General features: G+C 50.6%; 1 protein-coding gene across 2 annotated transcripts in view; it reads right to left on the minus strand.

The window, feature by feature from the left end:
• The window catches only part of map3k15 (mitogen-activated protein kinase kinase kinase 15), a 34,232-nt gene that overhangs the window by 18,364 nt on the left and 1,610 nt on the right, over positions 1–14,258 (minus strand). Inside the window, exons 2-7 of one of the 2 annotated variants that reach the window (XM_088638653.1) lie at positions 11,886–12,025; positions 9,031–9,054; positions 7,818–7,895; positions 6,473–6,666; positions 4,892–5,060; positions 3,564–3,670 (exon numbers count right to left, since the gene is read on the minus strand). In XM_088638653.1, coding sequence (XP_088494779.1) covers positions 3,564–3,670; positions 4,892–5,060; positions 6,473–6,666; positions 7,818–7,895; positions 9,031–9,054; positions 11,886–12,025 — 712 coding nt within the window. The remainder of the gene's footprint in view (positions 1–3,563; positions 3,671–4,891; positions 5,061–6,472; positions 6,667–7,817; positions 7,896–9,030; positions 9,055–11,885; positions 12,026–14,258) is intronic. The other variant, XM_088638654.1, reaches the window with a different exon arrangement.

Raw genomic sequence — 14,258 nt, forward strand, 5'->3', positions numbered from 1 at the left:
GTCTCCTGTAAATAATGTAAGCACCTGCAGTCATGGTTTGTAAGAGTTATGTAACATAAGAGTTATTTCTTTACTTTCCAATAAAAAAAACTGGCTTGATTATGGGGTACCAAGACAGCAACTCAGCTGTGTAAATCCTCTTAGCTCCTTTCCGTTGCTGTTTGCTTTAAGGTCATCTGCGTAAGTGCATTCAAAATGCCTGTGAAGGATGGAGGTCGCTATTTGTTCAGAAGCACTTAATGGGGGCTCTCCGTGATGGCAGGCCACCGGTTTCAGCCGCCTGTGTTTGCACAGCTCGCTCCCTCGTCTAGACAAACAGGAAGGCGCAGTTCGTGCCCCCTGCTGCTCCCTGGCTGTCACCTGCTGCCGCGGCCTCGCCGCAGGGCACCGCCACACGCTGCCAGCTCCCCCCGCAGAGCCATGCCCAGCGCTGGCCGGGGAACAGGACACATGAGAGGGGCGTCTCCCCTTACTGCTCACCGGGACCGCCAGCTGTTTGCCATGTATGCACAGTCAGGGTTTTTTTTTTTTTTTGCACCGCCTGGTTTTGGAAAAAAAGTCTCACAGTGTCTTGATACGGTACACGTTTAAAAATAAAAACAGTTTTATGGGTATTGCAATAATGTAGCAAGTCACATTTGAGCCGCTGTTAAAGTCATTAACTCCCTGACACATCATCTGCTTCCACAAACCTCCAGGAGTCAGAACTGAGCTGGAACAGCCTACAGACCCTGACCATTATCAGTCAAGAGTGGAGGAGTGAAGTTAAGGGTGACTGATGCCTGTGGAGAGGCAGGAGGGAAACCACAGTTCAGAAGAACACAGAGTCCGTCTAGGGGCTGTGTCAAAGGTACTGTAGTGACCATGTCAACCCAGTTCAACAGTCCAACAACCCAGCAGTTCAACAGCGACCCGGGCTCACAAGTGAAGAATCAGCTGCCTGCAAATTGGGATCCCCTGGAACAAGGAAATGCGAGGAGGCTTGCGGACCTGGGCAAGACAAGTCCAACAGGAAAACAGACAAACGGGACCCGAAGAAAAAAAACAAAGCCCAGCTGTCTGAGATGCCAGAATAGGTGTGAATGCTTCCCTGGAGCTGGGCCACAGACAGAATTAAAGCACAAATTAAGAATAAAGTGGAGTCAGAGCAGCGTGCAACTGCTAACGACAGCTGTGGACATCGTTCAGACAGAGGATCAGCACACGAGCGGGCTGGGGCTGGCCAGCACACAACGGTGATATTTTAGAACAACCTTCCTGATATTTCTCTGCATAGCTTTAATCTTTGAGGAAAGAGTTCACAGGGGATTCTGCGTGAGTTTCCAGGCGCCGCTTGTGCACAGTATCCACATTAAAGAGAGGAGACGAACCCCCCCCGAAAAAAACGTAAGAGAAACTCCACAAAGACTGACTGAGTGGTGGGGGTATCACGCAACAAGGTATCAAGGCATCATGCAATCCTAATAAATCAAATGAGCCCTGACTCTGAATTCAATCTGAAGATACAGAACAGCAAGGCCGGCTGAGAAAACATGGGATGAGGATCCGTGTTTTTTTTTTTCTCCTGATTTAAGAGGTCAAGCCTTGCATAGGCAGTCATAAAACATACCCCTGTCAAAAACAAATTAATTCCACAGTGGTGCAGATAGGCAGGGGAAACGAACAACTGAAAGACGCACTCAAGGCCAATTCATAGAGAAGAAGCTAAGAATGATGAGCTCAGCAGTGAAGCCTGAAGGACTGCACTGCAGCACGCAAACACAACCTTTGATAAGGGCTGACAGTTGCACAGAGACGCCTCTCAAACCCACTTGATCAGGATGAACACAGCTGTGTAAAGCATGAATTACACATAAGAGTGTATAAAAGGAAGAAATATGAATGAAACTGCTTCAGCTACTGCAGTTTCCTCCCGATTGCTTAAGTGAGCTTTTGCGCAATACACTGCAAAAAAATAAAGGAACATAACTTAGGCCATCTTAAAAAGAGAAGGAAAGGATGGAATCAAAAGTGAAATGTTCTCTCACTTGCGGTCATCAACAAGCACAGCCGCACTGTGTTTTTAAAGTTGGTGAGCACACCCGCCTCCCTGACTCCCTGACTCCCCCAGACCTGACACTCTTGAGATAACAAATTAAACTGCAGAACACACCCCTTCATGTTCATGACTCCACAGAAGCGCACATGGCATGTCATGACACGTCCCATTACATGCCCTGGAGCTCGTTTTCATTCAAAATGTGGTAGACCTTTTTATATTAATTAAATATTAAATATTAAATTAAATTATTTTATATAGCGCCTTTAAAGGTGGCTTCTCAAAGCGCTTAACAGAATGACAGAAACAATAAATAAAAAGAATACACAAGATAAAACACAATTAAAATATACAGAGGAGACTGTGGATGGTGGTACTAAGAAAAGCAGAGGGGTGAAGAATGGAACCAGTTAAGTAAAGGCTTTTCTAAAGAAGAGGGTTTTGAGTCTGGATTTGAAGGAGTTTAGAGAAGGTGACTCCTTGGGGAGAGAGTTCCAGAGCTTGGAGGCATAACAGGAGAAGGCCCTGTCACCCATACAATGTAGACGGGCATGGGGGACAGTGAGGAGACCAGAATTAGAAGAGCGAAGGTTGCGAGGTGGGGAGTAGGGGGATAGTAGTTCAGACAGGTACTGAGGTGCCAAGGCATGCAGAGCCTTGTAGGTGAGCATGAGGATTTTAAAATCCACACGGAATTTGACCGGAAGCCAGTGCAAGGGCTCCAGGATAGGAGTAATGTGATCATTTGCACTAGACCTGGTCAGGATTCTGGCTGCTGAGTTTTGGACATACTGCAGTTTGTTCAGAGTAGATTTAGATACCCCTGCGAGTAGAGCATTGCAGTAGTCAATTCGAGAGAACACAAATGTGTTGATCAGCTTTTCAGCCACAGTCAGTGATAGCATAGGGCGTAGTCTAGCGATATTTCTGAGGTGAAAAAAAGATCTGAGATCAAGAGAACCAGAATCAGAAGCTATTAGAGGATCATTAGTGAGTTTGACCAGGGCAGTTTCCGTGCTATGAAGTTTGGAGGGGTTCGAAAAGGTTGTTTGTCATGAAGTGGTTATGTAACTGAAGTGTGACAGCACGTTCTAGAATTTTTGCAAGTAAGAATTTTGCAAGAATTTGTTTTCAATTATGCAGTCTGCGTTGGCAGAAAATGCCCCGCGTGCCACAAGCGCACAGAATTTCATTGCACGGTTACAGCATTAGCTGGATGCCAGCGATTAAGGCACAAATATCCCACAGCATCATCACAGTGTGCAGTGTGTCAGAGCAGAAAGATGGTCTGGGATGAGCTCACCGGTGATGCATTAAAGAGGCTTGACTTGGACCACAATAAACAGGATGAGACTGCATGGCTCTTCCACGGCAGCTATAGTTGAGTTGTGAAATGTTTTTTTCTTAAAAGAAGAAGTGTGTACGTGCACGGCGGGCTCAGGCAGTTTAGCCAGAGAGCAGAGAGCTCTGCCCCCGCCTGCCGAGCGCTGAGGACGGACAGGCTGGGGGCGGCTGAACGAGTTACCTGTTGAGAGCGAATGCATAGTGGAACTGGATCATGGGCTGGTTGGCCAGGTCACAGGTGGGCAGCATCTCCAGGGTCTCCACCAGCTTCACCATGGCGTCGTAGTCCTGGGGTCATGCCCGCCGCCGATCACGCGACACACGGACAGGAGCAGGGGAGGAGCAGTGCGGGAGGAGGGGAGACAGCTCAGATTAGAAGGCATGGGAACCATATCTCGCCCCTTCCCATGCAAGAATTCCCCTGTTGGACTGCAGGTCAACTGGCGTCTCACACGTCTGAGTCGCTAAAACGCCCTGTAATTTATTTGCTTGATGTGGAGGTGGGTTGTGTCACGGACCAGCACCAGAACAGATGGGAAGTCCTTGGGTTTGGGCTTGAATGATAACGAAACGGGCAAACTGATACAAAACCTTTGCTGCTCAGTGTGACGATAAGAGACCTCCTTGCCAAACAGAACACAATTATATACATCTGTGAACAAGATTACTAACATCTTCTTTCCTATCATGTGTCTTCTCTGCGCCATGTTCTGCAGCTGACTTTTTCAGTGGCACAGCGATAAGCCAGTTTCAACACCTTCTGACCTGGCCAGGCTCCAGTACGCCAAGCAAGAAGCAGTATGGAGGAACTAGACAGGGTCCCTCCTAGGATCTGACCCAACTACTGCATGTCATTGCCTCTTCAAAACGGTTTGTGTGATCTCCCTGTCTTAATGCTGCAGAAAGGAGCAAAACTGGAGAAAGGTGATGATGATGCCTGCAAGTTCACACCACAGAGCTGCAACAATGCAGGACAAGAGGTTCTTATTGTTCCGGAGCTGTAAAGAGCAAAGAAACAGCCAACCCCAAGGGTCCTCAGGTGGTAAAGGTAATAAAGACATGCTTCCACCTCAAGCACTGTATTCAACACTGAGCCAGTTCCACTTTTTCAGGGGTATTCTTGGTATGACCTCTCATGTCAGTATATAGTTTTGGTGTCCCATTCAACAAGGGATCTGCAGAGTGTTGCTTGTTGTTTTATTTCACCATTTCATTTGGAAGCAATGTTACCGTACTCACACCAGGAACCCACACTACGCCAACATTCACTTCAGACGCGTTTATGAAAGGACTTTAAAAAGTCTTCTAGACACCTAGAATATAGTATTAAAATAAGCAGTCTTGATGCAGAGACACCCGTGATAAAAACAGCATCATGAATCTTAACGGAGTCCCAAACACAGAAGCTTGAGGACAAGGTTGGCGTTTGAACGATACAGGTTTGGGAGCAGATCCAGCAGGTCAGCCCTCAGCACAAGAAGACTGCAGGTCTGTCTCCTGGCCCGTTACCTGGATGTCCCTGTAGGAGAAGAGCAGGTTCATGACGATGTCCTGCGTCAGAACCTCCGTGTTGTCAATGCGCAGCTTGATGCGGGAGAGCTCCTTGGCCAGCTCCTCCCCCTGGTACTTGTCTCGGGCCTTGCGGATGTCGTTCAGGAGGGTGTCCTTGAACGACGCGCTGCAGAGAGGCAGGGAGAGGCGCAGAGAGGGGGAAGAAAGAGGAGAGGAAGAGAGAACGGGGACATTGAGGGACAAGAGGGAGGAGGGAGAGAGGGAGAGGGAATCAATAAAACATCCGGTTCCGGCCCGAAGAACTAAGAAGCAGCTGTCTCGCCCCTGTCTTTCCTACTGTCTGCCACTGCAGCAGTAATCAAGCTGGTGGCGCAGCACTGCCCAAACCCTGTCCTAGAGGTCCACAGTCCAGCAGGACATCTTGGCATTTCACATCTGCTGCGACTGAAGAGATGGAAAGGAATATCCTGCTCCAGTTTTGCCAATAATCTGTGCTGCGGTTGGCCATGGTCAACAAGAGCTGAGCTGGACTGAAACCCTGCCGGACTGTGGACCTCAGGGACTGAATGTGTGTGCCCCAGGCCTAACACATTCATGACACCCTGTTGCATGAACCTGGACTGACCTGGCCCTTCTAGGGTGAATAGCAACACGAGGAATGTGGATGCACTACAGATTTGTCTGATGGGACTCCACTGGAAAAAAGAGAACTCAAGAGTTCTCACAATTGTATCATTCTGTAGTGAACTGGTTGCAGACACAATGGGTACTGTTTCTCTAGCATTGGCTTCGAAATACAAAATAATAGTTTTTGTTTGGTTAATAGACCTACTTTTAAGACTGTGGAATTGTATGTATTGTTTCTAATCCCCTTGCACAGCTAAACACTCAGACTGGTGATGGACGAAAGTGCCTTTTCCAAAAACAGTAACCTCGATCCCCCGGGGATACACAGCAAGGGGGGCTGACAAAAGTGATAAATCCACTGACCATTTGTGTGCGCTCATCAGATGATGTTACCATGGCCTGCTGCTGAGAGATTAACACAAGGACAGCGCAAGACTGTTACAAAATAGATTAGCAAACGGCATCCTGTGTCTGTCAGTCTGTCAGCGGTAAACTGAACTCTATAAATCACCAGCGTTCTGGCTCTGGAGAGTCTCGTGGCTGCAGGTTTTGCAAGTGCCTTCAAACAGTGGTTAAAGATCACCGTATGTTTGACTAGCTGACAAACGGCCCATCCGAGTAATTTACTATTTGGATGAAACAAAACCCAGAAGACTCTCGAGCTCGAAGGCATTAGGGGTTGGAGACTCCTGCTATAAATTAATCCAGAATCCCAGGCGGGGACTGCAGGCTGGAGATGGGGTGACAAACAGCTCCTCCCGCCCCCTGCCCGATCCCTCCACTGCGGGATTCGGACACAAACAGCTTACTAACTGCTCCTTTCACAGCAACCTCACTAACGTTTCAGACCTGGGAAGCTGGAGCTGGGCCGGTGCCGAATCAGCAGCCCTGCAATGGGCTGGAAGGCTGGGATTAGGAAGCCCAATCGGCCCTCTCCCCCCGCCGGCCTACCAGGACGTGACGTGGATGTCCTTGAGCAGGCTGATGAACCTCTCCATCAGCGGCACGCACAGCGGCCCCAGCAGGCTGTCCCAGCTGGGCTGCATGTACTCGGACGCCCGCCGCTGGGCGTCGCTCTCGCAGCACATGTACTCGTTGCTGGGGGTCATCACGTAGGGGATGAAGTAGTAGTTCCCGCTCGAGGCCTGGAAAAGAGAGGGGCGCTGTGAGCGGGCCGCCGCCCCCCCACCCCGGGGAGACAGGGCATGTCCGCGCTGGGAAACACCCGGCGGGAGGGCGAAGGCGTGGGGTCGGCACAGCAGCCTCTGGCAGTTCCTGGGGGCTGGGGCACATTGCACCCCAAGAGTAACGAGCACCGGAGGAAAAGAGCGCCCAACGCCCCCCCGCCCCCTCCTTATTTTCTACACCACTGGTTCGTCAAATGTGCTTGCCGGAGGAAAACCGGGAGGGAGAGGTCAGAGCCCATGAAGGCAGCAAATGCTAAAGTTCAAGAGACCTGATCCCTGGGATCACGCAGTCACAGTGAACCCCTGCGCCTACAGCCCTTACTGAGCACTCTGAAACTGCAGCACTCTGAATCGCTGCAGTAGCCACCTGTTGCTCTCTACCACTCCGCCACTCACAACACTTCATTCTGCTGCAGCGCAGGCACGTGAAGATGCACACACATAGGGTGCGTCGATCAACGGCTCTTTAAACCCAATCCCAGCCAGACGCTCGCGACAGCTTTCTGGAGGCAGCAGGCATCCCCTTACAATGGAAAACTCAATTCGATTCAATGTATTTTTATATAGCGCCTTTCACAACAAGGTTGCCCCAAGGCGCTTAACAATACAGCTGACGATACATTTTGTCAATACAGAACAGAAGACCAAACTGGCAAACTGATCTAATTCTGAACAAGGGCAGAGTATACTTCTTACTTTAAGGGGAATGCCAGAGAGGAATGAATGATGTGAGTGAGAAAAGCGTTTTGGCAGAAGCGAAGCCTTTAGATATTTAGGTTGACTGTCTCACTTTAATTAGCGAAGCTCAGGAAGAGCATGAAACCTGGGCTAAATGGAGCCTAACGTCCGCCCCCAGGCAGCCCCTGCCCTGCGGGTCTAATCGGCCGGTCGGCATCGTCTACCACAGCAGCGGTGTGGTCTGAAAGCACACGCAGGCATCCAAAACAAAACAGGGGCTTGGAAAGGCTTTCCCACGCTCATGCTCGGCCTGGGGAGGGGGGTGACATGAGGAACAGGTGCACAAGGATGGGACTGGCCCAGTGCGGAGATCACACTGGGAAAACTGGCTGGGGTGGGGGGAGGGAGCCAGCATGCACCACGGTACCTACTTTGTTTCGTAAGCCACACCCACGGTATTCGGGAGGTAGCTGCACCCAGGGGAAGCCTACAGTGCCTGTTCCTGCAGCCTACTCCAGGTAAGACACACGGGAGAGAGACAACATGAAGAACACAGGAGAGCAGAGCCCCAAGGATCACAGCTGCACAGGGACAGAGAGAGGAGAGGACCGGAGACCAGAGGGAAAAAACCCCGAGTTTCTCAACAAACAAAGCATGACAGATCCACACACTGAAGTCAAAGATTTGAGCTGCTGATTTCTAAAGCTGACAGGAAGCGTGAATCATCCAGCTCCAGGACAGCGCAGGAAAGGATGCTCTTCGTCTGGTCTTAAAGGTACAGCGCAAGGCTTGGCCTTCTCCATAAAACACAAAAACACAAACACAAATCCACAGGGACATCTCCATCTCGCTGTTAAAAATGTTCTGCATGAAACCAATCTAAAAAAACGGCTCCCTCTCCCCCTTGAGAGCATGCTGCACCTCTCCTACACATCAGGCGTAAGACATGTGAAGAGAGCCCTGAAGGTCAAAGGTCAAATAGACAGGTATGCAGTACAGGGTGAACACATGTCAGGCTGCAGGGCTGTGTACAGGAGGGAGTCCCAGATCCAGGTGATTTCACAAGAGCTTCAGACTGTGAGCCAGAACCCGGGATACTGTCCAGTAGGACGTAGGGGTGACCAGCTGAAATCTTTAACAGAGTCAGGGCTGCAGTGGAGCAAATCGAGACACACCCGCACTGCCCTGCAATGCCCTGGTTTTTATATCCCAGCAAAGGCCATACCAGCACACCGAGCTTCGAGCCTCTCCTCGGCCTGCTAACCCACTTCTGAGCAAGCAGCTATTGACAGGTGAAGTCCCATTCCGTTTCTTATGAGCCGAAAGAGAACAGAATAACAGGCCCCGGACAGAAGATGGAAATGAATTAGCCTGGGGTTTAGGCCTCGGCTGGAGAAACACCCAGAGGAGTCCATGGTCAAACAGGCCCAGGGCTGGGGCCCGCAGCCTGAACAACTGCCTTCCTTCGCAATCACCTCTACAGCCTGACCTTTCAGCTGGTTTCTGGGAAACGTGTTTTGTTTTAGTTAAGGTGTCATTCCTGTTTGGCAGAAGATACGATCTCAGCTTAGAGAAAACGTATAATTCCCAGGGTTGCATCCCAGCCTCTACTGCCACCCCCAGCTGCTAAAAATTAATACTTACTGTGTTCTTTTGTGTCACCATATCCTGGAAGGCAAAGGGAAAAAAAGGCAGTGTTAGCTGACATCACACACAGCATCTATTGATTAAAGCAAACGGGTTTGCATAGTCAATCCTGACAAAATCTCTGAAGATTATCAAAATAAACAATACCAGATGGGAGATGGGATGGGAGACCTCCTGGGAAAGCTAAGGTTTCTGCTGGAAGAGGTGTTAGTGGGGCCAGCAGGGGGCGCTTACCCTGTGGTCCATGTGGGTCCTAATGCCCCAGTATAGTGACGGGGACACTATACTGTAAAAAGGCGCTGTCCTTCGGATGAGACGTAAAACCGAGGTCCTGACTCTCTGTGGTCATTAAAAATCCCAGGGCGCTTCTCGAAAAGAGTAGGGGTGTAACCCCGGCGTCCTGGCCACATTTCCCATTGGCCAATCATGGCCTCCTAATAATTCCCCTCTCTGAAATTGAATTAATTGCTCTTCTCTCCTCCCCACTAATAGCTGTTGTGTGGTGAGTGTTCTGGCGCACTATGGCTGCCGTCGCATCATCCAGGTGGGGCTGCACACTGGTGGTGGAGGGGATCCCCATTACCTGTGATGCGCTTTGAGTGGAGTGTCCAGAAAAGCGCTAGATTCGATCTGAACCTAGAGGCACACACCTAGGCTAGCGGCTTTGGCACTGAGCAAGAAGGGCAGAGTCCCGCGTCCAAATTCCTCCTTAATAAAACAAAGGATTAGCCTCATGTCACCTGGCTTTCCTGCGATTTGTTTCCAAAGGCCGTGCAAAACACACACAGGCTCTAGACTGACCCAGCAGGCTTGTAAGTCTGAACAGCAAAAGAATTCTGCTTGAACACAGCAGCCTACCTGGACAATGAGAGACTCACACTCTATTGTCAAGATGAGGCAGCCTGAGAAGCTGGCAATTGTAAAGAGCATTAGACTGACAGAAAACAGCAGGTTTTAACCCCCCGCCTTGATAACTGCTCTCCTGCAAATGTAAGATACTCCGGTAGAGAGTGGCATGTCATTTCATGTGAGCATGCAGTGACTGCAACAGAACACACAGTGAACAAAAACCAGATACTGCCTGCCATGTAAAGGCCAGAAGTACACTACCACAAAAATCAAAACAGAAATGAAAAAGGAACTGCAGTAATTGCACCATTCTTTAACAACTATACTTGATCACACGTCATCCTGGTTAAGTTTAAGGTTCCCAGAAATGACGTCTCAGGACAAACGTGTTTTTTCCCTAGAGTGATCCTTGTGTGGGATTTTTACTTTATCTGTGACGCAGGCTGCTTTATGGCACTGTTCTGTACTGTGCTGTGCTGTTTTGGGTGTGATGTCTCTAAAGGTTCAGCAGACTGGGCCTGGTCTTCACTCCCTGCTACAGATCGCTCTTCATTCCCTTGCCAAACCTGGGTAAAGACGCAGGTTCGCCTTTTCATTTTCCTGTGTCTCCTCTCCGTGCTCCTGCTACTGTACGCTTTGACTTTCCCATGGCTTGCTGTAGACCCTATCAAGGCTGATCAGAGCTCACCATGTTTTTACCATGATTTCACTGAGATTTATTACCCTTTTCTGTTTACCAGCACGCTCCACAGCGCACTGTCATAAGACGAGGCTGTCCTGTCTCATTGAACGACCACTTTGATCTCAGTACATGGGTTTCAGGGGAGAAAAAGCAGAAGGAAAGCCATTGTCCTGCATAATGTATGAGAAAACATACATTTTGAAGGAGGGGCAGAAAACTGGACAGAGCTATAGATCAGACCAGATCCAAAGCAAATGTTATACACAGCTGGGGAATCCGTATTAAATCAATAGGGATTGAATGGACAGCGTGGTTTTTAGCAAATGATTTACATGCACTTAAAAACTGTATCTGGCTTTCAGCGATGTTACTTCTGCCCGGATGCTCTGTGCAGAATAAGCAGCCCAAGGTGACACAGGGCACGCAGGCCGGGCTGCAGGAAGGCAGCCTGAAACCGATCCCGTGAAGGCAGGCTTTGTTCCGAGGGCTGGGATGGCATGCGCTGCTCAGCGACAGCATTTCCCGCTGGCCGCGGCCCCCTCGCGCCGTGCCCGGGATGCCGGAGATGTGCAGTCGGCTCCCGCTCCCGCGCACAGGGAAGGAACACGCTCCTCTCGTCCCGGGAATTCCGGGAATTCCATCAAGGACGCCCCCTCCAGGACGCCGCCCCCGGCTCCCAGCGCACCTGCGCCTGCTGTCCAACTGAAGAGGCTCGGGTGGGATGGGAATCCCTGGCGCCCAGTGACAGGGCTCTGGAAGGTGTGTGTCCACACACGCGGGCCCAGGCCAGCGCAGAGCCAGAGGGCAGGGGCTGCTTCTCTGGTGGAGAGCAGGGGAGAGCAGCTTTGCCCTCGATGACCCCGCGGCTCGGGTTCGACCAAGTCACGACCCTGAGGGTGCCATCGCGAGCCATACCGCCACCAGGAGTACCCCCTGCCCCCCCCCCCCACCAGCCCAGCGTTTCGACAGCTGCAGGCTGGCCGCTCCTGCCCCTCGTGATTAGCTTTGGCATTAATTATTGATCACCTGCCTATTGTTGACACCAGGATCATGGGAAGTGCCTTGACAGGAGCACCGAACGCCAGGGGCTGCTGCCCGGCTCTGCCCCTCCCGTGAATTCATCATTCTAACATTCACGTTCTGAAAGCGTCTTTCTCGAAGCACTATGGGTAAGAAAAGGGAACAGCGCAGGAGGAGAGGAGACAGCAGGAGGAACACAAGCACAGCAGGGGCGTGGAAGTGCAGTAGAGATGTAGAGGGGCAGACACGGGTACCGAGGTGGTGAGAACTGGGGTCAGGGTTCGGGGCCCCCGGCGCTGACCTTGAGCGACTGCGCAGTGTCGGGGTCGGTGTCGTGGTACAGGATGACGTTGTTGGCCATGTCGAAGCTCTCCCGCACGCCCAGGTGGTAGAACAGCGAAGGCTGCCGGAACACGTCGCTCATGTCCACCACCGCGATGTCTGGAACGGGAACACACGCGCTCACTTACTCACATGCGCAGGCACGCACACACACACACACACACACACGCGCGCACACACACACGCGCACACACACACACGCGCACACACACACACGCACACACACGCACACGCACACACGCACGCACACACACACACACACACACACACACACACACACACACACACACACAGAACGACAGCCCTCCGGACCGCACCGCTTCCAGACCTTGGGGGACAATATTGCCAAACTCCCTTTTTCAACCGATGACGCAGGGAAAGAGATTCGTGAGCTACAGGCAGGAATGCAAAGGCGATATAAATGTATACTGTATATGTAAAATACTGTAACTGCGATGATGCACAAGTTGCTTTTGCGATAAGAGTCTCAGGTGTCCAGCAAACAATGCAAGAACTTGTCTTCGTGTTACCTTCCATGAAAAGAGCAGACCATGGTTCCTGGGCTATATTGGAATTTCTGGAGCAGGACTGACTGTAGAGTTTTGGCTCTTTGGACATTAACCTATTATTCTTGTGCTGTCACATGGTCTTCCAATCCACCAGAACCTCTGTATTAACTGTCATATAAACTATCCCAGAAATCCAAGGTGTCGCTATTGACGGGCAAGTTCAAGCTAGAGGTGAAAATCCCAACTTCACAATATGAAAAGGAAAATGACTTCCATGGCTCTGGAGAAGGTGTGGGTTACAGCCGGACACAGCACTGTGAAGTGATGATAAATAAATCAAGCATGCAGCACGCATAAATAGAAATGAATTAATCAACACAGCTCAGTTTTCAGAGCTATGTGAACAGGCTATAAAAAGACTGGACTGCCTTCACATTTAGAAAGGCACATGTTGTCAGTTGTATCCCAAAGTGAGGAGGTTAGCATCTTGACACTGTTACAATGCTTCGACACATGAAGCCGGCATATTCAAGTGCTTGCTGTTCAAGAATACCCTGTTGTGTAATGGCCTACAAGAAACAGGCTGCGTCCCAGTGCCTTCACTGGACTCTAGGACTGGGACTGAGCTGTTTGAAGAAGAAGGGAGGCCCTCCCACCCTACACCCCATGAGGAGAACGAGCTCTGCCAATACAGAGCTCTGGGAAATGGACAGTGAGCCCCCACACATGACGTCAGTGTCACGGCAACACTTTCCTGAGATGGAAACAAGGCAGGAGGTCAGGAACAGGAGAGAAATGGGCGAGAGGGGTTGACTTTCTGTAATCACTCCGCCTGCAGCACAGAACCTTTGTTTGCAGGTCCCTTAAATACATTCGTTTAAAATCAAACAATGGACTGGAATAGCTTATATCTGGCACCTGCTCTCCAAGATCAAAAAAATTCAAGCTTTTATAACAACAATGGAAACACTTACAGTAGTTCACCCAGTGCCGAAGCCTAGTATTCTCGGTGATGAAAATCTGGCTACGGGAGGCCCCTATGCAAGGCAACTGAACTAGAGCTAGAAATTCAACCCAGGGAATGATACTAAACTCAGGAACAGGATAGGAATCGGTAGAGGCTATCCTCTTCAGGTCTGTACTGGATTGATCAGACCTGTCAGCAGGTTTGCAGTACCTGTGAGAGGTGCACGCCACTGAGGATTGTCAGGCCCTGCAGTGCATTCTGCATGAAAAGCACAGCACAGCTGCTCTTCTGTAAATACAGTGGGGTTCTGTGCATTAAACTGCAGCAGCGAGTTACAGAAGAAACAGGCTGCACCCCCAGCCTCGATCTAAGGCTCCTGCCTGTCTGCAGACACAACTTCACCACTGGGTTAGAGGACAGGGCAGCACATTGCTCTGGGGGTCAGGGATATGGACAGAGAGGTGTGGACGTGAGAAAATTGTCGCGTACGGGTCAGACTGCGGTCACCACTGCAGGACGAAAGGACCAGCTGAGTCAAGCCATGCTGGCGAAGGGGTCTTTGCAGAGAAAGCAGAGGGCACACTGATACCCAGCCAGTCTGGCCCGTCTCCACGCCACTCCCTGAACCAGTCAGCACAGCTCAGTCCCACCACGGACCACAGAGAGGCTGGGATCAGACAGCTCTGTCTCTGCAGAAATGGTGGTGTGATGAAAACTCTGCACAGCCACGCCGTGCTGTTAGCTTGGATTGTCTGGAGAAAATCTGCGTGGCTGGGCCAGATTCATAGCCCAACCTTTACCACCTGAGCTTCGCCGATCACTCTTACAACCTGCTGCAGTGTGTAACGCCCTCAAG

Source organism: Lepisosteus platostomus, chromosome 7 (genome assembly GCF_059453375.1).
Source record: "Lepisosteus platostomus isolate fLepPlt1 chromosome 7, fLepPlt1.hap1, whole genome shotgun sequence".
Taxonomy (NCBI): domain Eukaryota; kingdom Metazoa; phylum Chordata; class Actinopteri; order Semionotiformes; family Lepisosteidae; genus Lepisosteus; species Lepisosteus platostomus.